Source organism: Anastrepha obliqua, chromosome 6 (assembly GCF_027943255.1).
Source record: "Anastrepha obliqua isolate idAnaObli1 chromosome 6, idAnaObli1_1.0, whole genome shotgun sequence".
NCBI lineage: Eukaryota > Metazoa > Arthropoda > Insecta > Diptera > Tephritidae > Anastrepha > Anastrepha obliqua.
In genome coordinates this window covers 10,321,493-10,342,965 of record NC_072897.1, presented here as the reverse complement: position 1 = coordinate 10,342,965, position 21,473 = coordinate 10,321,493, and the positions used below count along the sequence as shown (strand labels likewise).

At 39.4% G+C, this 21,473-nt stretch overlaps 1 protein-coding gene across 1 annotated transcript; it reads left to right on the top strand.

The window, feature by feature from the left end:
• The first annotated feature begins 1,404 nt into the window (after positions 1–1,404).
• On the top strand, positions 1,405–2,748 carry LOC129250106 (uncharacterized). Its single transcript, XM_054889747.1, has one exon. The coding sequence runs from the start codon at positions 1,405–1,407 to the stop codon at positions 2,746–2,748; it is 1,344 nt and encodes a 447-aa protein (XP_054745722.1).
• The last annotated feature ends 18,725 nt before the right edge of the window (positions 2,749–21,473 follow it).

Genomic DNA, 21,473 nt, shown 5'->3' with positions numbered 1-21,473 from the left:
CTACATACGGATCTTAATATAGACACCATTACGGATATCATAAAAAAATTCGCAAATAAACATAAAGAGAGACTTCAGCAGCACATCAATGATGAAGCAGCCAAACTACTTGTAACTGATAACCTCACGAGAAGATTAAAAAGGACGAAACCGCATGATCTCTTTTCATAAAATTTTGTCTTAACTTGAGATGTTTTAATTTAATTAAATATATGTAAAATGAATTGCTTATTAGTTTTGCTAACTACGTGGCAGTTTTTGCGCACGCTGAGTTCCTGAAATTTTTTCTACTGGGTTACTTTCTGGCTCATTGATATTTGGCTCGTTATCTACATCCAAGAGATCGAACCTATTTGTTGAAGCTGGGTTGCCTAACCAGCACTCTTGTAGAGTTGTTTGTGTAGAGCAGTGGTCGCTAACCTTTTCAATGTGTTGAGCTACTTTCAAGATTTTGAAATAAACAGCGAGCTACTTGCACAAGCCAACATAAATTAAATAATACACAGTTATATTCGACATACAATACATGTATTTATTTTACTAATATACGTTCTATATATAATAAACTTATGACTTATGCATAACTAATTACATATATGTTCACACCTATCAATCGTAACAAAGCTTTTTGCAGTCATAATGGCAAATCACAAGCGACTTAAAAAAACAACAAAACAGTAATAGTACATTATTATATATAATAAATAAAATATGGGCAGATAAAAAGAGCATATTTAATGAGAAGGTTGACATTCTGACTCATCGACAATTTTTTTTTTAATATTTGCAGTATAATTTGATACAGTCATTCGAATACAGTTATCCAAATGTATATCTGTAAGCCGATTGCGGTATTTATTTTTAATAAATTTCATATTGGAAAAAGAAGATTCACACAAATAAGTTGAACTGAATAACGCTTTTGGTCGGCAAAACCCCTCCACTGAACCCTTCCCGAGGGTGCCGACTGGAAACCACAGGTACCACAGTTCTCATCCTGCACTCAGTTGAGAGGTAGCTAGCTAAGGTAAGACTCCACGGATAAGTGTTCGTTACTCCTTAATAGTACAGCATTTGTAAATGGAGTTTTACCATGGTGTGAGGTAAAGGGCCGGATCAAGGTGTCAAGCGACCCGTGCCGAGGATCAGCCTGGCTGGGGGCCCTTTTCAAAAATAGCCCAGTCGCTAACGTGAACTTACGGATACCTGGCGCCCTCCGTAATAACTAGCCTTGCCTGTGTAGTTCGGAGCTATGCAGAGGTGGACATCTCTTCTCCGACACTCGTGGGACCAACTATGAACAATTTAAAATCAAAACAATCAAAAGAAACAAACAAATCAGAAGGGGCAGCAAGCTCCGAGAAGCGAGCAGCGTTCAAAACGAGCTCTCAATCTGCCACCACGATGACTGTAGTCAAACTTAGTCAGAGTGGACCGGCGGCAAGCGCTGACACTGGGACTGAGGTTAAGCCTAGCCCCAGGACATCGGCACCTCCTGCGGTGGTTATCGGAACCAGACCAATTAGTCGACGTCCTGTGGCTATGCGGAGAGCTGGTGAAGAGACTGCCACAGGTAGCACCGAGGCCAGTGCTCCTGCCGGAAAATGGCCGACAGTAAGGATCACTGATCCAACTAAAGCAGGGTACCTGGAGAGGCGTAATGCCGCCAGGATACTCAAAAGGCTGCACGATTCTCCACCAACAACGGAGGAGCTGACGAAGGAGGTAAGGGAGTCGATAGAGTGGGCGAAGAAGGTTCTTCCTAACTTCACCCTCGAAAGGCCAACCACATCGTCAGCTGCCACCAAAAGACAGAGGTCTACTGAAGAGGTTAAACCGTCAGCGAAAAGACCGAAAAATCGAGGCATAGCGCCTAATAAAACGTTTGCAGAAGTGGCCCGCAATCGCATCATCATTGGTGTCCTGGATGAGGGTGATCCCGAAGGAAGAATTCCCAGAGCCCAATGGAAATGGGTGCAGGCCGCTCTGACCAACGTAACGCTGGAAGTGCTACTAAGCAATCCAGGTCCGCCCCCATCATGTACTGACGCTGGCTGGTACCAAGGCCAGATTAAAATTATAGCCTGCGACGACGAAAGATCGGTGGAGCTATACAAGACTGCAATAGCGAAGATCGGGGAAGTCTACCCTGGAGCGAAGCTCGTGGTAGTAGACAAAAAAGACATCCCGTCTCGACCAAGGGCACGAGTTTGGGTCCCTACACCCTCTGACCCACAGCAAGTCATGCAGATAATAAGTGCATGCAACCCAGGCCTTCCTACGGGGAGCTGGAAATTTGTCAAGGCCTTTGACAATACCGTAACAGTAGACGGTGTGGTGACGAAACGTGCCACAACGCAAGTAATGCTGTTACTAACAAACGATTCTCTAGAACCTTTGGCGAAAAGCGAAGGTATGATAAACTATGGTTTTGGCAAGGTTAAGGTCAGAACCTATAAAACAGATGCTGATGCCATCGACCAATTGGCCTCAGAAATTGAGGCCAATGACGCTGAGGAAGATCCTATGGAGTCCTCAAGCGATGTCGAAAGCATCGACATGGAAGGATACTGCTCGTCAGGGTCTGAGCTCACAACTAGACTCAAGAAAATGAGTACAAGTACGACAACTGAGCTTAAAGCTGGTTTGAGTACAACATACTCAGAAAAAGAGCTCTTGAGCGACTCACAGGAAGATTCAGAGAGTGTTAACCATGCGTCTTCTACAAATAAATTTACATCACAGTAAGCTAGCATCACAAGCCCTAATTGATCGCATGGCAGCAGACAACCCTGATTTTGTCCTCATTCAGGAGCCATGGATCAATGGAGGGCGCATCTGCGGGTTGAGGACACCGAAATATAAGCTGTATACAGCAGACTGTGAAGGTAAATCAAGGTCTTGTATTATGGCAAAAACAGAACTAACCACATTTATGATTTATAAATATAGCAATAAAGACACAACTACGATAAGCTGGGAGACAGATGGTAACAAGTACCGGCTATCGTCCTTCTATATGGCACACGGGGATCCAGTCCCATCGCAGCTGTTAAAAGAGCTAATACTGGACAGCGAAGCCTGCGGCAAGATATTACTTATGGGAGGCGACGTAAACGCCCATCACACTACCTGGGGTAGTTCAGATATTAACGAGCGAGGTGAGTCACTCTTTAATTTTATTATGAGTACCAAATTACTGCTCTGCAATCGCGGTAATGAGCCTACCTTTATTGTACGTAATCGTCGGGAAGTTCTTGACATTACGTTAGTCTCAGACTCAATTATAGATAGAATAGTGAATTGGAGGGTACTTAATACACATTCATTCTCTGATCACAGATATATAGAATGCACGCTCCAAGAAGAGATCATTCATCCTTAAGCGCAAAAATTTAGGAACCATAGGAAAACAAACTGGCTAAGATATTCCCAAGAACTAGCAGAACGTTTGCCCATGGATCCCCCCTTTAACCCCTCTAGCATAGAGGCATTAGACAATATGGTCAATAGACTGACTAATTGCTGCAACCAAGCCCTGCATAAGGCTTGTCCGGCAGCCAGGTATAGAGGGAAGAATAAGCCACCCTGGTGGACACCCGAACTGAAAAAGCTACAAAAGAATTGCAGGAAACAATTCAACAGAGCCAAACTCTCCCAAAGCGAATGTGAATGAGACCTATACTATGACAAATTAAAAATATATAAGAAAGAAATAAGAAAAGCAAAAAGGTCTTCATGGAGAACTTTTTGTGGGGAGATCGAGACTACGGTGGAGGCATCTCGACTGAGGAAAATCCTAACCAAGTCTGCTCAACCCATAGGGTATCTTCAGAAGCCAGACTCCAGCTGGACAGAATCCAGCGAAGAATCATTAGACCTATTACTAAACACCCACTTCCCAGGTAACTTAGAGGAAGCGATAACCGCCAATACTCCAACTTCGGATGCGGTACTAGGTACCGACATCCCCAACATTGTCACAGAAGCCAAGATAACTTGGGCTGTAGGAAATTTCCATCCATATAAAACACCGGGACCAGACGGGATAATCCCTGCGCAACTACAACAAACATTGGACAACATTATGCAATGGCTGATAACCATATTCAGAGCAGCATTACGACTAAGATGGAGGGAAGTCAAAGTAGTTTTCATACCAAAGGCTGGTAGGAGCTCGCATACAAAGCCTAAAGACTTCAGACCTATTAGCCTTTGCTTATTCCTATTAAAGACGCTAGAGCGATTAATAGACGCCTTTATAAGGGAAAACTTGACACCGTCGCTACTGGCGAGATCACAACACGCTTACTGTAAAGGTAGATCCACAGAGACAGCATTAAATTCACTAGTTTCAGAGATAGAGAAATCAATAGAGGACAAAGAGTATTCTCTGGTAGCCTTCCTAGACATAGAAGGCGCTTTCAACAACATCCTACCGGAGGCCATAACAAGCGCAATGACTGACTTGGGTGTCGCCGAGGGCCTTGTGAAATTTACTAAACAGTTGCTACTAGGCAGGTTAGTAATTTCGACGTTGGGCCCCTCGACGATACGCAGATCCGTCAGGAGGGGCACCCCTCAGGGCGGTGTACTTTCTCCTCTGCTGGGGATTCTGGCAATGAATCAATTGTTGAAGAATCTAGAGGAAAGGAGAATACACGTAGTGGCCTACGCAGACGATGTTGCAATATTAATAAGAGGGAAATTCCCAGATACCCTCCGCAATATAATGCAAAATGCTTTGAACGATGTAAGCCGGTGGGCTGCATCGAGTGGTCTTGGGGTAAATCCCAGCAAAACAGAACTAATTATGTTCACCAGGAAATACAGGTTACCTGTCCTAAACCCCCCTACTCTTGAGGGTATCACACTATCAATTGGGGAAGAGGCGAGCTACCTAGGACTGATATTAGATAGGAAGCTCTCGTGGAAACAAACGATTAGTGATAGAGTAAAAAAAGCAGCCACAGCACTTTATACATGCAAAAGAATTGTAGGGGCAAAATGGGGCCTAACCCCAAAAATAGTACACTGGCTATATACAGCAGTGGTACGGCCTATCATGACATACGGTGCATTGGTCTGGTGGCCAATACTCGAGAAAAGAACAACAGTAAAACGCCTAGAAAGTATTCAAAGAGGTGCTAGTCTCTGCATAAGCGGGGCACTAAAGACTACACCCACGGCAGCGATGAATGTCATGCTGCATTTATTACCGATTGAGGCCTACAGCAAGCAGCTGGCGGCGAAATCGGCACTTAGGCTAAGAGAATCTTCTAACTTAGCCACTAACAGAAGGGGTCACGCTAGAATACTAGACGAATATCCCTTCCTACATCAAGCGACAGACTTTTGTAGCTCAGTAGAGTTGCACTTAAACACATCCTTTACCATAACTTTCCCAACGAGGGAAGATTGGGACAATGGGATAATGGACAATAAAAGCGGAATCAGCATCTATACTGACGGTTCCAAGCTAAATGATCAAGTAGGCGGAGGCATTTATTCTGAAGGAATGTATGCCAACACCTCATTCCGGTTACCGGATCCCTGCAGTGTATTTCAAGCTGAAATTTTGGCTATCAGGGAGGGCCTGCTAGCCCTAAATAAAAGAGTCCTCACCACAAGGGATATAAACATATTTTCAGATAGCCAATCGGCCCTGAAAGCTTTAAAATCGCCCAATATTAACTCGAAGACAGTAAAAGAATGTATCGACGTTTTGACAGAACTATCACAGTACTTTGCAATAAACCTGCTCTGGGTGCCGGGTCATAGAGACATAGAAGGCAACTGCAAAGCAGATGAATTAGCGAGATTGGGGACCACGTTACCGATCCAACCAGACAAAGCGGACATTCCTATACCCTTAGCAACTTGTAAGATGCTTATAGATAAACACACTATCAGTGCTGCCAACAGACTGTGGTCTCAGACCTTGACCTGTAGAACTAGTAAAATGACGTGGCCGGAATGGAACATGGGCCGCACAAACCGACTGTTAAAACTAAACAGGAAAAATATGAGAAATCTACAAGGGGTCCTAACAGGGCATTGTCTGATTGGAAGACATGCCAGTAGGCTGGGAGCGCCCTATAACGACTACTGCAGAAGCTGTAACGATATTGAAGAAGAAGAGACTATAGAACACTTTCTTTGCGGGTGCATGGCTCTGGATGGAAGAAGGTTCAATATTTTAGGAAAAAGTTCCCTGAATAGCTTGGCAGAAGTAGCCAATGTAAAAATAACAAGTCTTGTTAAATATATTAAAGCCACAGGTTGGTTCAATGAGGACAATGTAGAGTGAGGAGAGGGGACAGCCCTGGTGGTATCACAATGGGCCTACAGCAGGCCTAGGTGTGTCAACCGACAACCACTATACCTACCTACCTATAACGCTTTCACTTTCAACGCAACACGACATAAAACTGAATACTTATCTTTACTTACTAAAGTCCATATACATTTTGTATTTGAACCTAAAGATTTTAAAGTCAAGTCACTTTGAAAAGCAATCAGTTCCATTTCTGTCACAGGAATGTCTTCGCCAAAGTTGTTCATAACACAAGTTGCAAACTATTGTATATCAATGTCCATGAAGGGTAAAACAACAATCCTTGAAACGATTTTTGAAGTTTCCTTCAAGTTTGAAACTATTTCCATATGATATTTACTGTCATAGGGCTCTAATAGATTTTTGGATATCTTTTCGGAAAGAATAGGAAAATGCTTAGTATCGCGGTTTTTTAGGTTTTGTTCCCAAAATTCAAGTTTTGTAATAAATGCATTTATATCAGAAATCATTTCCGCTAACTCGTTATCCCTGCCTTGAAGCTGCAAGTTAAGCTCATTTAATTTCTCTGTAATGTCCACAAGAAAACCAAAATCTCTGAGCCAAGTCGAATTTTCCAGTTCAGGAGTCGGTTCATCGCGTTCTTTGAAAAATTGGAGTATAGCAGGCAGGACATCATTGAAACGTTTGAGCACTCGTCCTCTGCTTAACCGTCGCACTTCAGAGTGAAGAAGTAGCTCTCCGTATTGACAGTCAATTTCATCAGCCAAGGTTTTAAATAATCTTATTTGTAACGCTTGAGCTCTAATCTTGTTCACAATTTTCACCACCAGTTTCATAACGTTGTTCAAGTTTAGAAAATTTCCACATAATGCTTGCTGATGTATAATACAGTGGTAACTAAGAAATTGTGGAAAACATAGCGCCACAAGCCCCTTATCACAACCCACCATAGCGGGAGCACCGTCAGTTGTCAGGCCTACCATTTTTGATATTGGAATTTTCTCAGAAGAGATGAGATTTTTTAAATGAGAAAACAGCTCTAGCCCAGTAGTATGTCCTTTGAGTGGAATAAACTTCAAAAGATCTTCTTTAATTGTAAAATCACTAAAAGCCATCCTGACAAATATGGCCATCTGTGAGGTGTCAACTACATCTGTTGATTCATCCAGTTGCAGTGAAAAATAAATACAGTTATCTAAGTCACTTCTTAACTGTAAAAAAATATCATTGCTCATTACGTTTACTCGCCTCATCACTGTATTAGCAGAAAGTTGCATAGATTTTATAGCAGACACTATTTCGTCTTTATTTCTAAAGTTGGCGAATAAAGAATCTGCAGCTTCCAAAAATGCTTGTTTTATGATTTCCCCGTCTTCATAAGGTTTTTTCTTTTGTGCAATTATCTGGGAAACACGATAAGATGCTTCAGTTGCAGCCTTATTTTTGTCGATTGTTTTCAAAAATATTGACTGTTGTCCAATTAACTGGATTTTTAAATGTTTCAGTTTTTCTTTTCTGGTGGCAGAATTTAACGGGAATGCCTTCTCAAAATTCGAATGTACAGTTTTATGATGCCTCTCAATATTTCCTTGTTTAGGAACTGACACAGATGTATTACATAACAAACAAACACTTTTGCCTTTAACTTCTGCGAAGAAGTATTGTTCTTCCCATTCCGAATGGAAATGGTATGTCTTCGCCTTCTTACTACTGCTTGTCATAATGTTTCGAACTCTAACCCAACCGCTGCACGCAGAACGTTGATAATGCCGTTCAGTATTAAACTGAGCGTAATGTCGACGTGCATTGCGTATATATAAGGCCAAAAAATTCTCGAACACGCTAATCGGTTCCAGCCGATCCTAGAACGGAGACGCGACTTCGCGTCGTGTTTGTTGGCGCGAAATCGCTTACCGCAGTGTTGCCGCTGTTTATCTATTTATTATGAAAATTTCTGAAATTTGCTAATACTGGTATAATTTTCAGACTTTTGGATTTTTTGCAACGTGAGCAGCGCGAGCTACCAGAATTGCCTTTGCGAGCTACCGGTAGCTCGCGATCGACGGGTTGGCGACCACTGCTGCAGAGCTTTGCATTTTGTTCTTTTGTTTTTTGTTATTATTTGAGAGTTCGAGTTTGTTTGGTGATTGTTTATCTCGGTTTCTCTTTAGCTGTGATTGTACAAAGTCTTTTTTTTTCGTTTTGCATTTTTTAATTCTTGTATTGTGCGCTGCTGTTGATGACGATGCGATCAATGTAGTTGGTGCGCAACATTCAGCACTGCGTGTTGCGGTTTGAAAGAGAGTTGAAGGTGCATGGTAAGTCAACCTATTAGCCAAGAATTTCGACCACGGAAAATGCAACAAAGTGTAGCTGAATGGAGAGAAAATAATAAGGAGAAGAAACATACTGTCTAGAATGAAACAATCTATAAGTCGAAAATACCACCGCGAACGTTGAGAAACAAGGAATAAAAGAAAAATCAAACATCAGCAAGTATTTTCCGATTTGAATTACCACCATCACACTCGAGAAATCCACCAACACAGGATATCCACCGCAGGAGGAAGACATCGCAGAAGTGAGTCAATTAAGTAAAATTATCAAAAGTTATCATTAAATTACATAGTAAGGTAATATTATAAAATACCAAAAATTAAATAGCCCAAATAAATTTCGACCTTCTTAAGTATTTAGGGACTTTTCCCGAATTTAGTGGAGATTTTAGGGACCTCCGGACGTTTTTAAGTTTGATAGACAAAATTCACCCGTTTCTCCAACAATATGACGAACTGTAACAATCCCTTTTTTCGGATCTAATATAAAGCAAACTGAAAGGAAAAGCTAGAGAAGTTGTCGAAATAAATTGCCAAGCCATTTCGTGGAGCGATATAAGGGGTGTACTACAAAATAATTTCGGCGATAGGTTAAGCTGCGACGATTTATTTGATATACTCAGGGCAACAGTCTTCAAAAGTACTAGCGTAGAACTTTATGAAGAAATAAAAAATAAATTAAGACGGTTAATAACAAGACGCTTTCGGTTCTCGGGCAAGAACAAGGAGGACTAAACTTAGCAGCCCAAAATAATTGTAGAGCCGCGTTAAATGTATTTGAATCCAAAATACCTGAACCGATGAAGACAATTTTAGCTTTTAGAAACCCAAACAGTTTGGAAGAAGCGATGAACATCTTATTCGAAGCAGGATATGCCCAGGATAGAAAATCTCCCTTATTTCAATAAAACGAAGTTAGACCAGAACCCTCATACACAAAGGTCCAATCTTACCAGTAGGCAAAATTACAACCAACCAGATAGAAGACAGCACTATCAAAACAGGAGAAATTTTCAACCACAAAATAGTGGACAATTTAGATCGAATTCCTACCCACAAAATAGTGAAAATGGCCGTCTACAAAATAACAGACAATTTAGACCAAATTTCTACCAACAGAATAATGAACAATATAATGGAAATTTCCAACCAAATAACGGACATCTGAGACAAAATAGTTATTATAGGCATAACGAACAAAGAAATAACTTTACTCAACCAAACCAGAACAGTAGGATCAATAACCAAAATCCTTTCCAAACGTATAATAGTTACAATAAACAACCGCCACCCGCACCGATGGATGTTAATAGTTATGGATTTAGTATCAAACCTGGTGAACGGACGATCCAAAATTTTCAGGAATCAGCCTCTGAAAAATACCATATTTAAAGATTAAGACAAAATTAGGACACATAAAGTGTATCATAGATACAGGTGCGAGCCATTCCATATTGAATCCAGGTATATGTAATCCGTCACGAACCTGTTAAACGGTGACATCTGCGCATGTCATAGAGAATGTGAAGATCCCGATACCCCAATCGTTGACGACGGAATTGTCGTTCCGCTACCCGACCATGACGAGGTGAGAATAGCAATATCACGGCTAAAGAACAACAAAGCCGCGGGCGCCGACGGACTGCCGGCTGAGCTATTCAAACATGGCGGCGAGGAGCTGGTAAGGTGCATGCATCAGCTCCTATGCAGAATATGGTCGGATGAAAGCATGCCTGCCGATTGGAATTTAAGTGTGCTCTGCCCAATCCATAAGAAGGGTGATCCTGCAATTTGTGCCAATTACCGCGGGATTAGTCTTCTAAATATGGCCTGTAAGGTTCTAGCGAGCGTATTGTGTGAAAGGCTGAAGCCCACCGTCAACCAACTGATTGGACCTTATCAGTGTGGCTTCAGACCTGGAAAGTCTACCATCGACCAAATATTCTCAATACGTCAAAAGGAGAATCGACACACACCATCTTTTCGTCGACTTCAAAGCTGCATTCGACAGTACGGAAAGGAGTTACCTGTATGCCGCTATGTCTGAATTTGGTATCCCCGCAAAACTAATACGGCTATGTAAGATGACGTTGCTCAACCCCAGCAGCGCCGTCAGAATTGGGAAGGACCTCTCCGAGCCGTTTGATACCAAACGAGGTTTCAGACAGGGTGACTCGCTGTCGTGTGACTTCTTTAACCTGATGTTGGAGAGCATCGTACGAGCCGCAGAACTTAATCGCTCAGGCACAATTTTTTATAAGAGCGTACAATTGCTGGCGTATGCCGATGATATTGACATCATCGGCCTTAACAACCGCGCTGTTAGTTCTGCCTTCTCCAAACTGGATAAAGAGGCAAAGCGAATGGGTCTGGTGGTGAACGAGGACAAAACGAAGTACCTCCTGTCTTCAAACAAACAGTCGACGCACTCGCGTATCGGCACCCACGTCACTGTTGACAGTTATAATTTCGAGGTTGTAAAAGACTTCGTGTATTTAGGAACCAGCATTAACACCGATAACAATGTCAGCCTTGAAATCCAACGTAGAATCTCTCTTGCCAACAAGTGCTACTTTGGACTAAGTAGGCAATTGAGCAGTAAAGTCCTCTCTCGTCGAGCAAAACTAACACTCTACAAGACTCTCATCATGCCCGTCCTAACGTATGGCGCAGAAGCTTGGACGATGACAACATCCGATGAAGCGACGTGTTCGAGAGAAAGATTCTGCGTAAGATTTTTGGACCTTTGAACGTTGGCAACGGCGAATATCGTAGACGATGGAACGATGAGCTGCATGAGCTTTACGACGACATAGACATAGCGCAGCGAATAAAGATCCAGCGGCTTCGTTGGCTGGGTCATGTCGTCCGAATGGATACAAACGCTCCGGCTTTGAAAGTATTCGATGCGGTACCAGCTGGTGGTAGTAGAGGAAGAGGAAGGTCTCCTCTGCGTAGGAAAGATCAGGTGCAGAAGGACTTGGCTTCACTTGGTGTGTCCAATTGGCGCCGGTTAGCACGAGAAAGAAACGACTGGCGCGCTTTGTTAATCTCGGCCAAAATCGCGTAAGCAGTTATCGCGCCAATTAAGAAGAAGATATGTAATCCGTCATGGATACATCGAATCCAACCCATATCCATAAAAACTCTACAACATAAAATATTTACTGATAAAAAAGCCAGAATACCAACTTTTAAAGAGTTTGGAAACTCCTTGGAATACTAAGATCTTTACATCATCCAATTTCACGATTTCTATGATGCGCTTATTGGAAATGATATTTTAAGACCGTTAAACGCTTCTATCGACTATCGAACAAACACCATAACTATTGGTGAATTAACACTCCAAATGTATTTCCAAAATAAAAATAGTAACAAGTATAACCATAAGGTCCAAGTAACACCTAAAACTGAACTCATATATTTTAGAGAAGAAAACGACGATGAAGTAGAAATAAATCTTACTTCCACTCAAAAAAATATATTCACGCAGAAGGTGGATTACAAGAATTTTTATAACATTGAGATTAAATTTCATAGACCACTTTGCGATCAGATTCGCACGAATCATCTCAATTCAGAAGAGAAAAATCAATTAATGACATGTATAAAATATTAATCTGAAATATTTTATCAAGAAAAAACAAAACTGACTTTTACTTCCGCCATTAAACATAACATACGTACGGTTAATAATGTACCAATATTCAGTAAATCTTACCGCTATCCATATATACATAAAGAAGAGGTAAAAACACAAATCCAACAAATGTTTAAAAACAAAATAATAAGACCTAGCAATTCACCCTACTCTGCACCTATATGGATCGTTCCTAAGAAGGCCGATGCCAGCAACAAAACCAAGTGGAGACTTGTCATTCACTACCGGAAACTAAATGAGGTAACGGTAGATGACAAATATCCAATACCAAATATAGACGAGATATTGGATAAACTTGGTAAGTGCCAATAATTTTCCACCCGCGATTTAGCCAGCCCCAGCGACATCCCAAAGACTAATGAATACAGTTTTAAGCGAATATATTAATAAGATATGTCTAGTCTATTTAGACGACATTATTATATTCTCTACATCTTTGCAAGAGTATTTAAATTCAATTAATTTGATTTTTAAGAAACTAAAAGAAGCTAATTTGAAAGTTCAATTGACAAATCTGAATTCCTAAAAAAGGAAACTGAATTTTTAGGACATATCGTAACCCAAGATGGAATAGTCTAAGAGCTCATGACCAAAAAACCCAACATATTTTATACTTCTTGAAATTTTGTGTGAGACTAGTTTTTTTAAACTAGAATCGATATCCGGCGGGCTGGCTGCTCAATAGCGGTCTTAATTATGCGTTTTTATTTTTTAAAATTGTTAATAAAAAACATTTACTCAACATATTTTATACCACTTGAAATTTTAACAGAATTTCATTTACGGTCTGTATAAAATGAAACGATGGTTGCCAGCCCATTCTCATGGTCCCAAAGTACTGCCAGCCCATGTTGAAAGTGCGTTGATGGAAGCACAAGTCAACATATTTTATACCGGCTGTCTTTTTTACACGACATTGGCAATACAATAAATTGATGAAATGTGTAGAGCCAGCCCATTTTGATGGTCCCATCACATGGAAAATTTGGAAAATTTCATTCCCGTGAGTGCGAGCGAGACCGACTTACGTGAATGTGGGCGCGTGAGAGAGAGCGTATATCGTTTATATACTGTCTCTCTCACACGCGCTGGCTCTACTTTTTCACTAGGAATTTTGAATGGTGATTCATAAGTCGCCATCTGCCTGCAATACAATAGGGGCGGTATTCAAGGACAACAGTTTCCGGACCCAAAGTACGACGTCATGTATAGTTAGTTCTTTCCACAGTGTTGGCTAGTAAAGACGTAAATTTTAACTTTCCGTTCGATTCTCTTACTTGTTATTTAAAATGGAATCTTCCATCAAGTGCATTTTTTGTAACAGTAAAAGTACCAATGATAAACTCGTTGCTTTTACCGTGCATACTTTAAAAAAGTGCCGGGAAGTGTTGGACATTCGGAAAAAATTTAATTTAAAATATAAAGATGTTATTTTACCAGCATCAGAATGTGATGACGGCTATCATATAAAATGCCATAAAATGTTCTTATCAGTCATGGAAAAGTATTATGAAAAAAAGGCACTTACATCGGATATTTCAGTTCAAACAGGTATGAAAATATTTATTTTACTGTAATAAGGGAAGGAATATAATACTAGTTCCGATTATAATTTTTTTTTGTATTCAAATATATTTTCCCAGATGAACCGACACAAAGCACTTCCTCTGCTCACGAAATAGAACAAACACATCAGGAAGGTCAATCTGCCATACAAGAACCTTCAGGTGAAAAATTAACCGAGGCAGCATTAATTGTGGAGCAGGATATTTGTGCATTTTGTAATAAAAAATATAAAAAATCCAAAGGACGTCAGGCACCACTTGTCAGAGGAGAAAAAAAATTCTCATTGAAGCCTTGGCACAATATTTGGATGTTGTGAGAGATAGTGAATTATTTAAGTCACTTTCTAACGAGCCTCCGCACTTATTTTATCACAAAATCTGTCGGGTTGAATATTTTAATAAATTGAAAAGCAATCCAACTGCAGACACAAAATTTAATCTGAATCGGGAACTACACAAGGAAGCTGATGATGAAATTGATCAGTTCATCCAAAAAAACATCGTTGCTCGTGGCAGTTGCTTCTTTTTAATATCTCTGGGTGAAATATACGATGATATATTGAAGAAATTGTACGAAGACCGTGGCTATAGTTATGATGGTTCATGCAACCTTCAACATTTGCTGAATAAAATTCTTGATAAATTCAGTGATGAAATTAAAGTCTCAGCTTTCAGAAATAAAAACGTAATTTTACCGAAAAATAAATTAATATATGATGGCCTTTTTTCGTTGTTACAAGAAGATGAAATACTTCAAAAAGCAGCATTCATTTTACGAAGAAGAATTTTAAATATTGAAAAGAAGCCTTTATCATCGAATGTAAAGTTGAATGAATTGCTGGCTGGAGAATGTATAATCGACCGTGATTTGATAAATTTTTACGTGATGTTGTTGAGCGGTGCCCGAAATCGACGTAAGAATACCCCAGACTTATATAGAAAAGTCAATTCAATTGCGGCCGACACAATCTACGCGGTTACGAATGGAAATATGAAGCCTGGAAAGCATATTACCTTGGGAAGGCTGTGAAAAGTTTAACCAGCACCCGTAAAGTTATCGATATTCTCAACAAATACGGTCACTGCTGCAGCTATCATGTTCTCGAAGAACTGGAAACCGAAGCTGCATTTTCTCCTATAGAAAGGACTCAGGAATGTCCTGAAGGTATTACGTTGGCATCAAATTTAAATACTGGGGTGGCTTCCGATAATTTCAACAGATTTGTCGAAACAACCAGCGGGAAAGATACCCTACATGATTCGGTTGGTATCATCTATCAAAATGTAATTAATAATGATAGCAATGCTGCTGATGATGAATGTCAACGTGACACAACTGCTGCAGGTCCATCAAAGAGACGACGCACATTTGATGCAATCTCCACAGAACTTACACCGTACACAAAAAAAGCGAGACTCTGAAGAAATAGAAAATGACTATTTCAGTTTAGACTCGGAATCTATTTCTGACATAGAAAATTAAAAATTTGATTTTGTTTTTTTTTCTATTCATTTAATAAATTAAATAAATAAATAAAGGAGTAAAAAATTAGAAATAAAAACTTTTTTAAGAAAAAGAAAAAAAAAATTCCATTCTCTAATTTTTTAATGAACAAACCTTTCATCCTTCCCATTTTTGCAAGACTGTACGGAGAGACAGAATATGAACAATATACGCTCTCTCTCGCGCGCCCACATTCACGTAAGTCGGTCTCGCTCGCACTCACGGGAATGAAATTTTCCAAATTTTCCATGTGATGGGACCATCAGAATGGGCTGGCGCTACACATTTCATCAATTTATTGTATTGCCAATGTCGTGTAAAAAAGACAGCCGGTATAAAATATGTTGACTTGTGCTTCCATCAACGCACTTTCAACATGGGCTGGCAGTACTTTGGGACCATGAGAATGGGCTGGCAACCATCGTTTCATTTTATACAGACCGTAAATGAAATTCTGTTAAAATTTCAAGTGGTATAAAATATGTTGAGTAAATGTTTTTTATTAACAATTTTAAAAAATAAAAACGCATAATTAAGACCGCCATTGAGCAGCCAGCCCGCCGGATATCGATTCTAGTATTAAAAAACTAATCTCACACAAAATTTCAAGAAGTATAAAATATGTTGGGTTTTTTGGTCATGAGCTCTCCGTCTAGAATAAAACCAAACCCAAGAAAAATAGAGTGCGTAAAAAACTTTCTCATTCCAAAGACACCAAAACAAATTAAGCAATTCCTCGGACTTACCGGGTATTATAGAAAATTCATCAGAGATTATTCAATGATTGCAAAACCGATGACAAAATATTTAAAGAAGGACGCTAAAATAAAATTATCCGACCCAGAATATCAGGAAAGCTTTAATACCCTTAAAACTTTGTTAATAAATGAACCAATCTTAACATACCCAAATTTTTCCAAAATATTAATGGTCACAACGGATGCGAGTAATTTCGCCTTAGGCGCCGTTTTATCACAGGATAATCATCTAATCTGTTTTGCAAGCCGTACATTAAACGAGCACGAGTGCAACTATAGTACTATTGAAAAAGAACTTTTGGCTATCGCATGGGCCACCAAATATTTCAGGCCATACATTTTCGGGCGCCAGTTCATTATAGAAACTGACCATAAGCCATTAACCTGGATTTTTTTCTGTTAAAGAACCGAACTCAAAGCTCGTTAGATGGAGACTCAAACTCTCCGAATATGACTACAAAATTAAGTACAAAAAAGGTACAAAAAACAGCAACGCAGACGCACTTTTGAGAATTGAACCCACATCCATTAGTGTAAACGTTTTGGGATCAAATTCAATAACACTTAAGGAAACTTCTAACCCTATTAATGTTTTCAAAAACCAAATCATCATAAAGAAAATCTACTCGGATTCGGCTAGGATCAAAAATGAGAAAGTATTTAATAATAATAGAAAAACCATAGGAATTAAAGAACTCGAGAGAAAGACTTCAATATCGCTATTTAAAAACCATTTCAATCCAAATAAACTAAACGCAATCCTCATAGATGATGATCTTTTTGGTGTAATTAAAAATACGTACGAGGAACTTTTTTCGAATAATAACAAATATAAACAGTCATCGACTGCCTTCCGAACCATACGGTCGTTTCCACAGCGAAGTTGTGTTTTCTCGTCAGTGCGATTATTCTTTTCTCTACTTTCCAATTTCTCATTTACTTACTAATTCGTGTGATTTTGCCTCTGCTGATTAATTGTTTTTGGAGTGTAAGCCGAAATGTCCCTAGAGGGACCTCCACTAGGGAATAACAGGTTTTCCTTGTTATCCCCTAGACCCCAACCAAAGAGGAAAAAAGCAAAATCAGTAACTACAGAGTTTTTTCCATCTTTACCAACAGTAAAAAAAGACAACCCAAAATATCTCGTGGTAAGTGCTGTTGATAATAATAAGCCCCTGAAAAAATATTCGTGTTTTGCAGTGCATAAAGCCCTGCAAAATATAAGCTCAGAACCTATGAAAATCACGGACTTAAAAGATGGAAATCTTTTATTAATGGTGAAAAATTCCAATATTGCTAAGAAATTTCTGGCAACCAAACATTTAAATGGAATTTGTAAAGTTAACATTGACCTTCACAATACCCTTAATTATTCCAAGGGCACCATTTACGCTCCGTGCTTAAATGAAATACCAGAGAGCGAAATAGTGGAAAACCTTAAAGATCAAGGAGTAGTTAGTGTTTATAAATTTCAGAAATACAATGAGGGCAAATCATTTCCCAGCGGAGTTGTACTCCTTACATTTGATTCTTACTATCTTCCAGAAAAAATCGATGTCTCTTGGTATACAACTAAGGTAAGAGCATATTATTCCAATCCAATGAGATGCAAGAGCTGCCAACTGCTTGGGCACACAGCTAAACGCTGTCAGAAAACACCAGCATGCGATATGTGCGCTCTTCCTCCCCATCTTCCAGTACCTTGCACTCGAATCTTCTGCGTAAACTGCGCTGGAAACCACTCCGCTGCCAGCAAGCTTTGCCCAAAGTATAAGCAAATGAAAGAGATTATTGTAATAAAAACTGACAATAAATGCTCAATGAGAGAAGCAATAAGAATACATAAATTGCAAATTCCACCTCAACTCAACGAGTACTCTACTTCCTTTTCTACTGTAACTAAAGATTCTCTTATTTCTTCTAATCTCCCTACTGCAGCTACAAACAACATATTAAATATTCAACAGCAAAATAACTCCAAAACTTCACGACTTCTTCCTTCACTCTCTAACAATATTTCAAATAATCAACAACAAAGTGACAAACAAACCTCTTCACCACCTCTTTCCATAGCCGAAAATTGCATTTCAAGTAACCAACAACAAAGTAATACAAACCTGTTTTCTACATCTCTATCCATAGTTACAAACAACAACAAAAACAATCAACATAGCTTTAACACTAACAACAGTGCAAGCCTTAATGCAGAAAGCAACAGTCACACTAATATAAGCCCTAACCTCTCAAATCAAACTATAGCACCAATAAATTCAGTCGATGACTTAAATAATTCGAAATCTTCTTCATACAATATTTCTACATTAAATAAAATATCCCAATCCGATTATTTATCTGATAATATCTCAGATTAAACAATGAAAATTTTGCAATGGAATCTAAATGGTCTACTAAACAATTATCCAGACCTTAACATTCTCATAAATGAATTTTCTCCCGATATTATTGCTCTGCAAGAGACACACCTCCCACACAACAAAACAGCTTTTTCCCCAATCAAGTACAATAGCTATTTCTACAACCTCCATCAAAATTCTTCTTGCAAACAAGGCATTGCCCTTTTTGTAAAAAAATCTTTCGCACATAAAGCTATTCCCATTTCATCCAACATCTCCGCGTTAGCAGTTGAAATAGACATTGGCTTAAAATTGTCAATTATAACCTGCTATATTCCGCCCAATCAGACTTTTAATAGCAGGGAACTTCAAAATATCCTAATCTTATTTCCCCCTCCCTACATCTTTCTCGGTGATGTCAATGCCTGGAGCCCACTTTGGGGCTCTCCATCAACAAACCGTAGAGGCGAAATAATTGAAGATATTGTCCTATCCAACAACCTGATCGTCCTTAACGACGGTTCACCCACTCACTTTTCCACTCATGGCTCCTTCACCCATCCTGACATTATCCTCGCTTCCGCCTCCCTAGGACCCAAATTGTCATCCCGAACACTTGACGAGCTACATAACAGTGATCACTTCCCCCTAGTTACTACCCTCAACCTACCGATCCAATACCAAGTTAAGCTTAGAGCAAAATTTTTAACTGACAAAGCGGACTGGCCTAAATTCCTCTCTGTTTTGGCAGATACATGTAGCAGTAAGCCATCTTTGCATAATATAAACGCTGAGGCCTCATCCATAAAATCATTAATCAGATCCGCTGCTCACATTGCCATCCCTCAATCCAGATCAAAACAGTTTGCTACAAGGCTTCCTTACTGGTCTACTGTTCTCTCATCCCTAAGAAACCACAAACAATCATTGTGGGTCAGTTATAAACAAAGAAGAACATTAGACAACCTTGTAAGATTTAAAAAAGCGAACGCTGTATTTAGGAGAGAGTTAAAATTAGCAAAACGGAAAGCATTAGAAACACTTACGGCCAAAATCACTCCGGCATCTAGTCCCAAGCATATTTGGACAGACATAAAATCGTTCACAGGATCAGGCCAACACAACCATATAAAATTCGTCCACTCCCAAAGAGGTCCGATCTACAGTGCACAGGATATTTCCGAAGAATTTGCAACCACTTGGAGGGATTATTCACATTCTTCTAATTTCCATACAAATTTCAATACCGTAAAGAACAAAATCCTATCTGAACCCTACGACAACACCTTTCCCTGCCCTAAAGCCATCCTTTCTGATTTACCAATTACGATAGAAGAATTTGAGACTACAATAGGCTCAATGACCGGCAAAACCCCAGGAGCGGACAAAATCCCATATCCCCTTCTCAAAAATCTCCCATACAATCTTAGAAACAGACTCGTAGATCTCTATAACAACATTTTCAACCAGGGTATTTATCCGCAGGCCTGGAAAACTGCAAAGATTATTCCTATCCTTAAACCTAATAAACCCAATACCATTATTTCGAACTTCAGACCTATATCCTTACTCCCCTGCATGTCTAAAGTTTTCGAAAAAATAATTTAAACTCGGTTACTGTGGTACGCTAAACAAAAAGGTTTCATATCGGACAATCAATTTGCGTTTCAAAGGGGTCTTGGTGTGATTGATCCACTTCTATATTTTGAACACTTTGCCTCAACCGCTTTATCCTCTCGAAAACACGTTTCAGTTCTTAACCTAGACTTCGAAAAAGCTTTCGATAGGATAGGTCCTCATATTGTTCTTCGGCAATTAAAACGCTGGAAAGTTGGAAACAAAATGTACCATACAATTAAGTCTTTTTTACTGAACCGCAAATTCTTTGTTAGTATCAAAAATTACAATTCTAATATAATATTTTAAAATTACACAATGGCATACCTCAAGGTTCCCCTCTTTCAGTAATTTTGTTCATCATAGCTTTTAATGAAATTACTTCCTTAATTTCCCCACTCCCATCTATTAGTCATTTTGTTTACGCTGATGACCTGGTAATTTTCTCTGACCTAAACGACCTTTCGCAGATAAAAACTCATTTTCTAAATATTTTAAGTCAGATCTCTGAATGGTCTAAATCATCAGGAGCCAGCATTGCTTTGAACAAGTGTGCAACATTCCACATCTGCCGTAAACATAAGTGTATCTTCCCTTCCCTTTCCATTTCTAACACTATAATCCCCCACACTAACACTCTTAAGATACTCGGCGTTGTTTTTGACAAAAAACTTACATTTAAAGACCATTGTAAATATATTAGAATAAGCTTGTTATTTCGATTAAATATTATAAAATATCTTTCGTCTAAACATTTTTTTGTACATACTTTAACCCTAATAAATATAACGAAAGCGTTAATATTATCAAAAATTGATTTCGCCCTGTCTATATACGGGCACTGCGCCAAAAATCATTTAAAACTACTGCAAGCACCATATCACACAGCCGCTAGACGATGTATCCGGGCTTTCCCTACATCCCCAACCAAAGCTGTCTTAACGGAAGCAGGACTACCAGATATCGCATCCAGAGTATTGAGCAAGACGCTGATGTTAATACCAAAAATTATGCACTGCAAGAGCAAACTTCTATTCTACATAGTCGAAAGGTCGTCACAGCTTACAATGCAAAGCAAAAAGCCGTCGGTCCTGTCGCGATGCATCACACTCGCCAAAGAATTGAACATCATATCGACTCCGATCCTTATGAGAACACCAACATACCCTCAGTGGGTTTCCCTCAAATCCTGTTTCTATAACAAATTATTCTGCATTAAAAAAAATTGAAACAGCATCGGTCGAATACATACAGCACTACAGCGAAGCTATTGAACCTTTTCGTGCAGAATGGGATTTTATATTCACTGACGGATCCAAATCGGACACCAGCACAACATTTGCTGTGACAAATAGCGACGGTGCCACAATTTCTGTC

Bases quoted from the DNA above. Each gene is read 5' to 3' on its own strand.
- LOC129250106 (XM_054889747.1), top strand. From the start codon at position 1,405: ATGACTGTAGTCAAACTTAGTCAGAGTGGACCGGCGGCAAGCGCTGAC.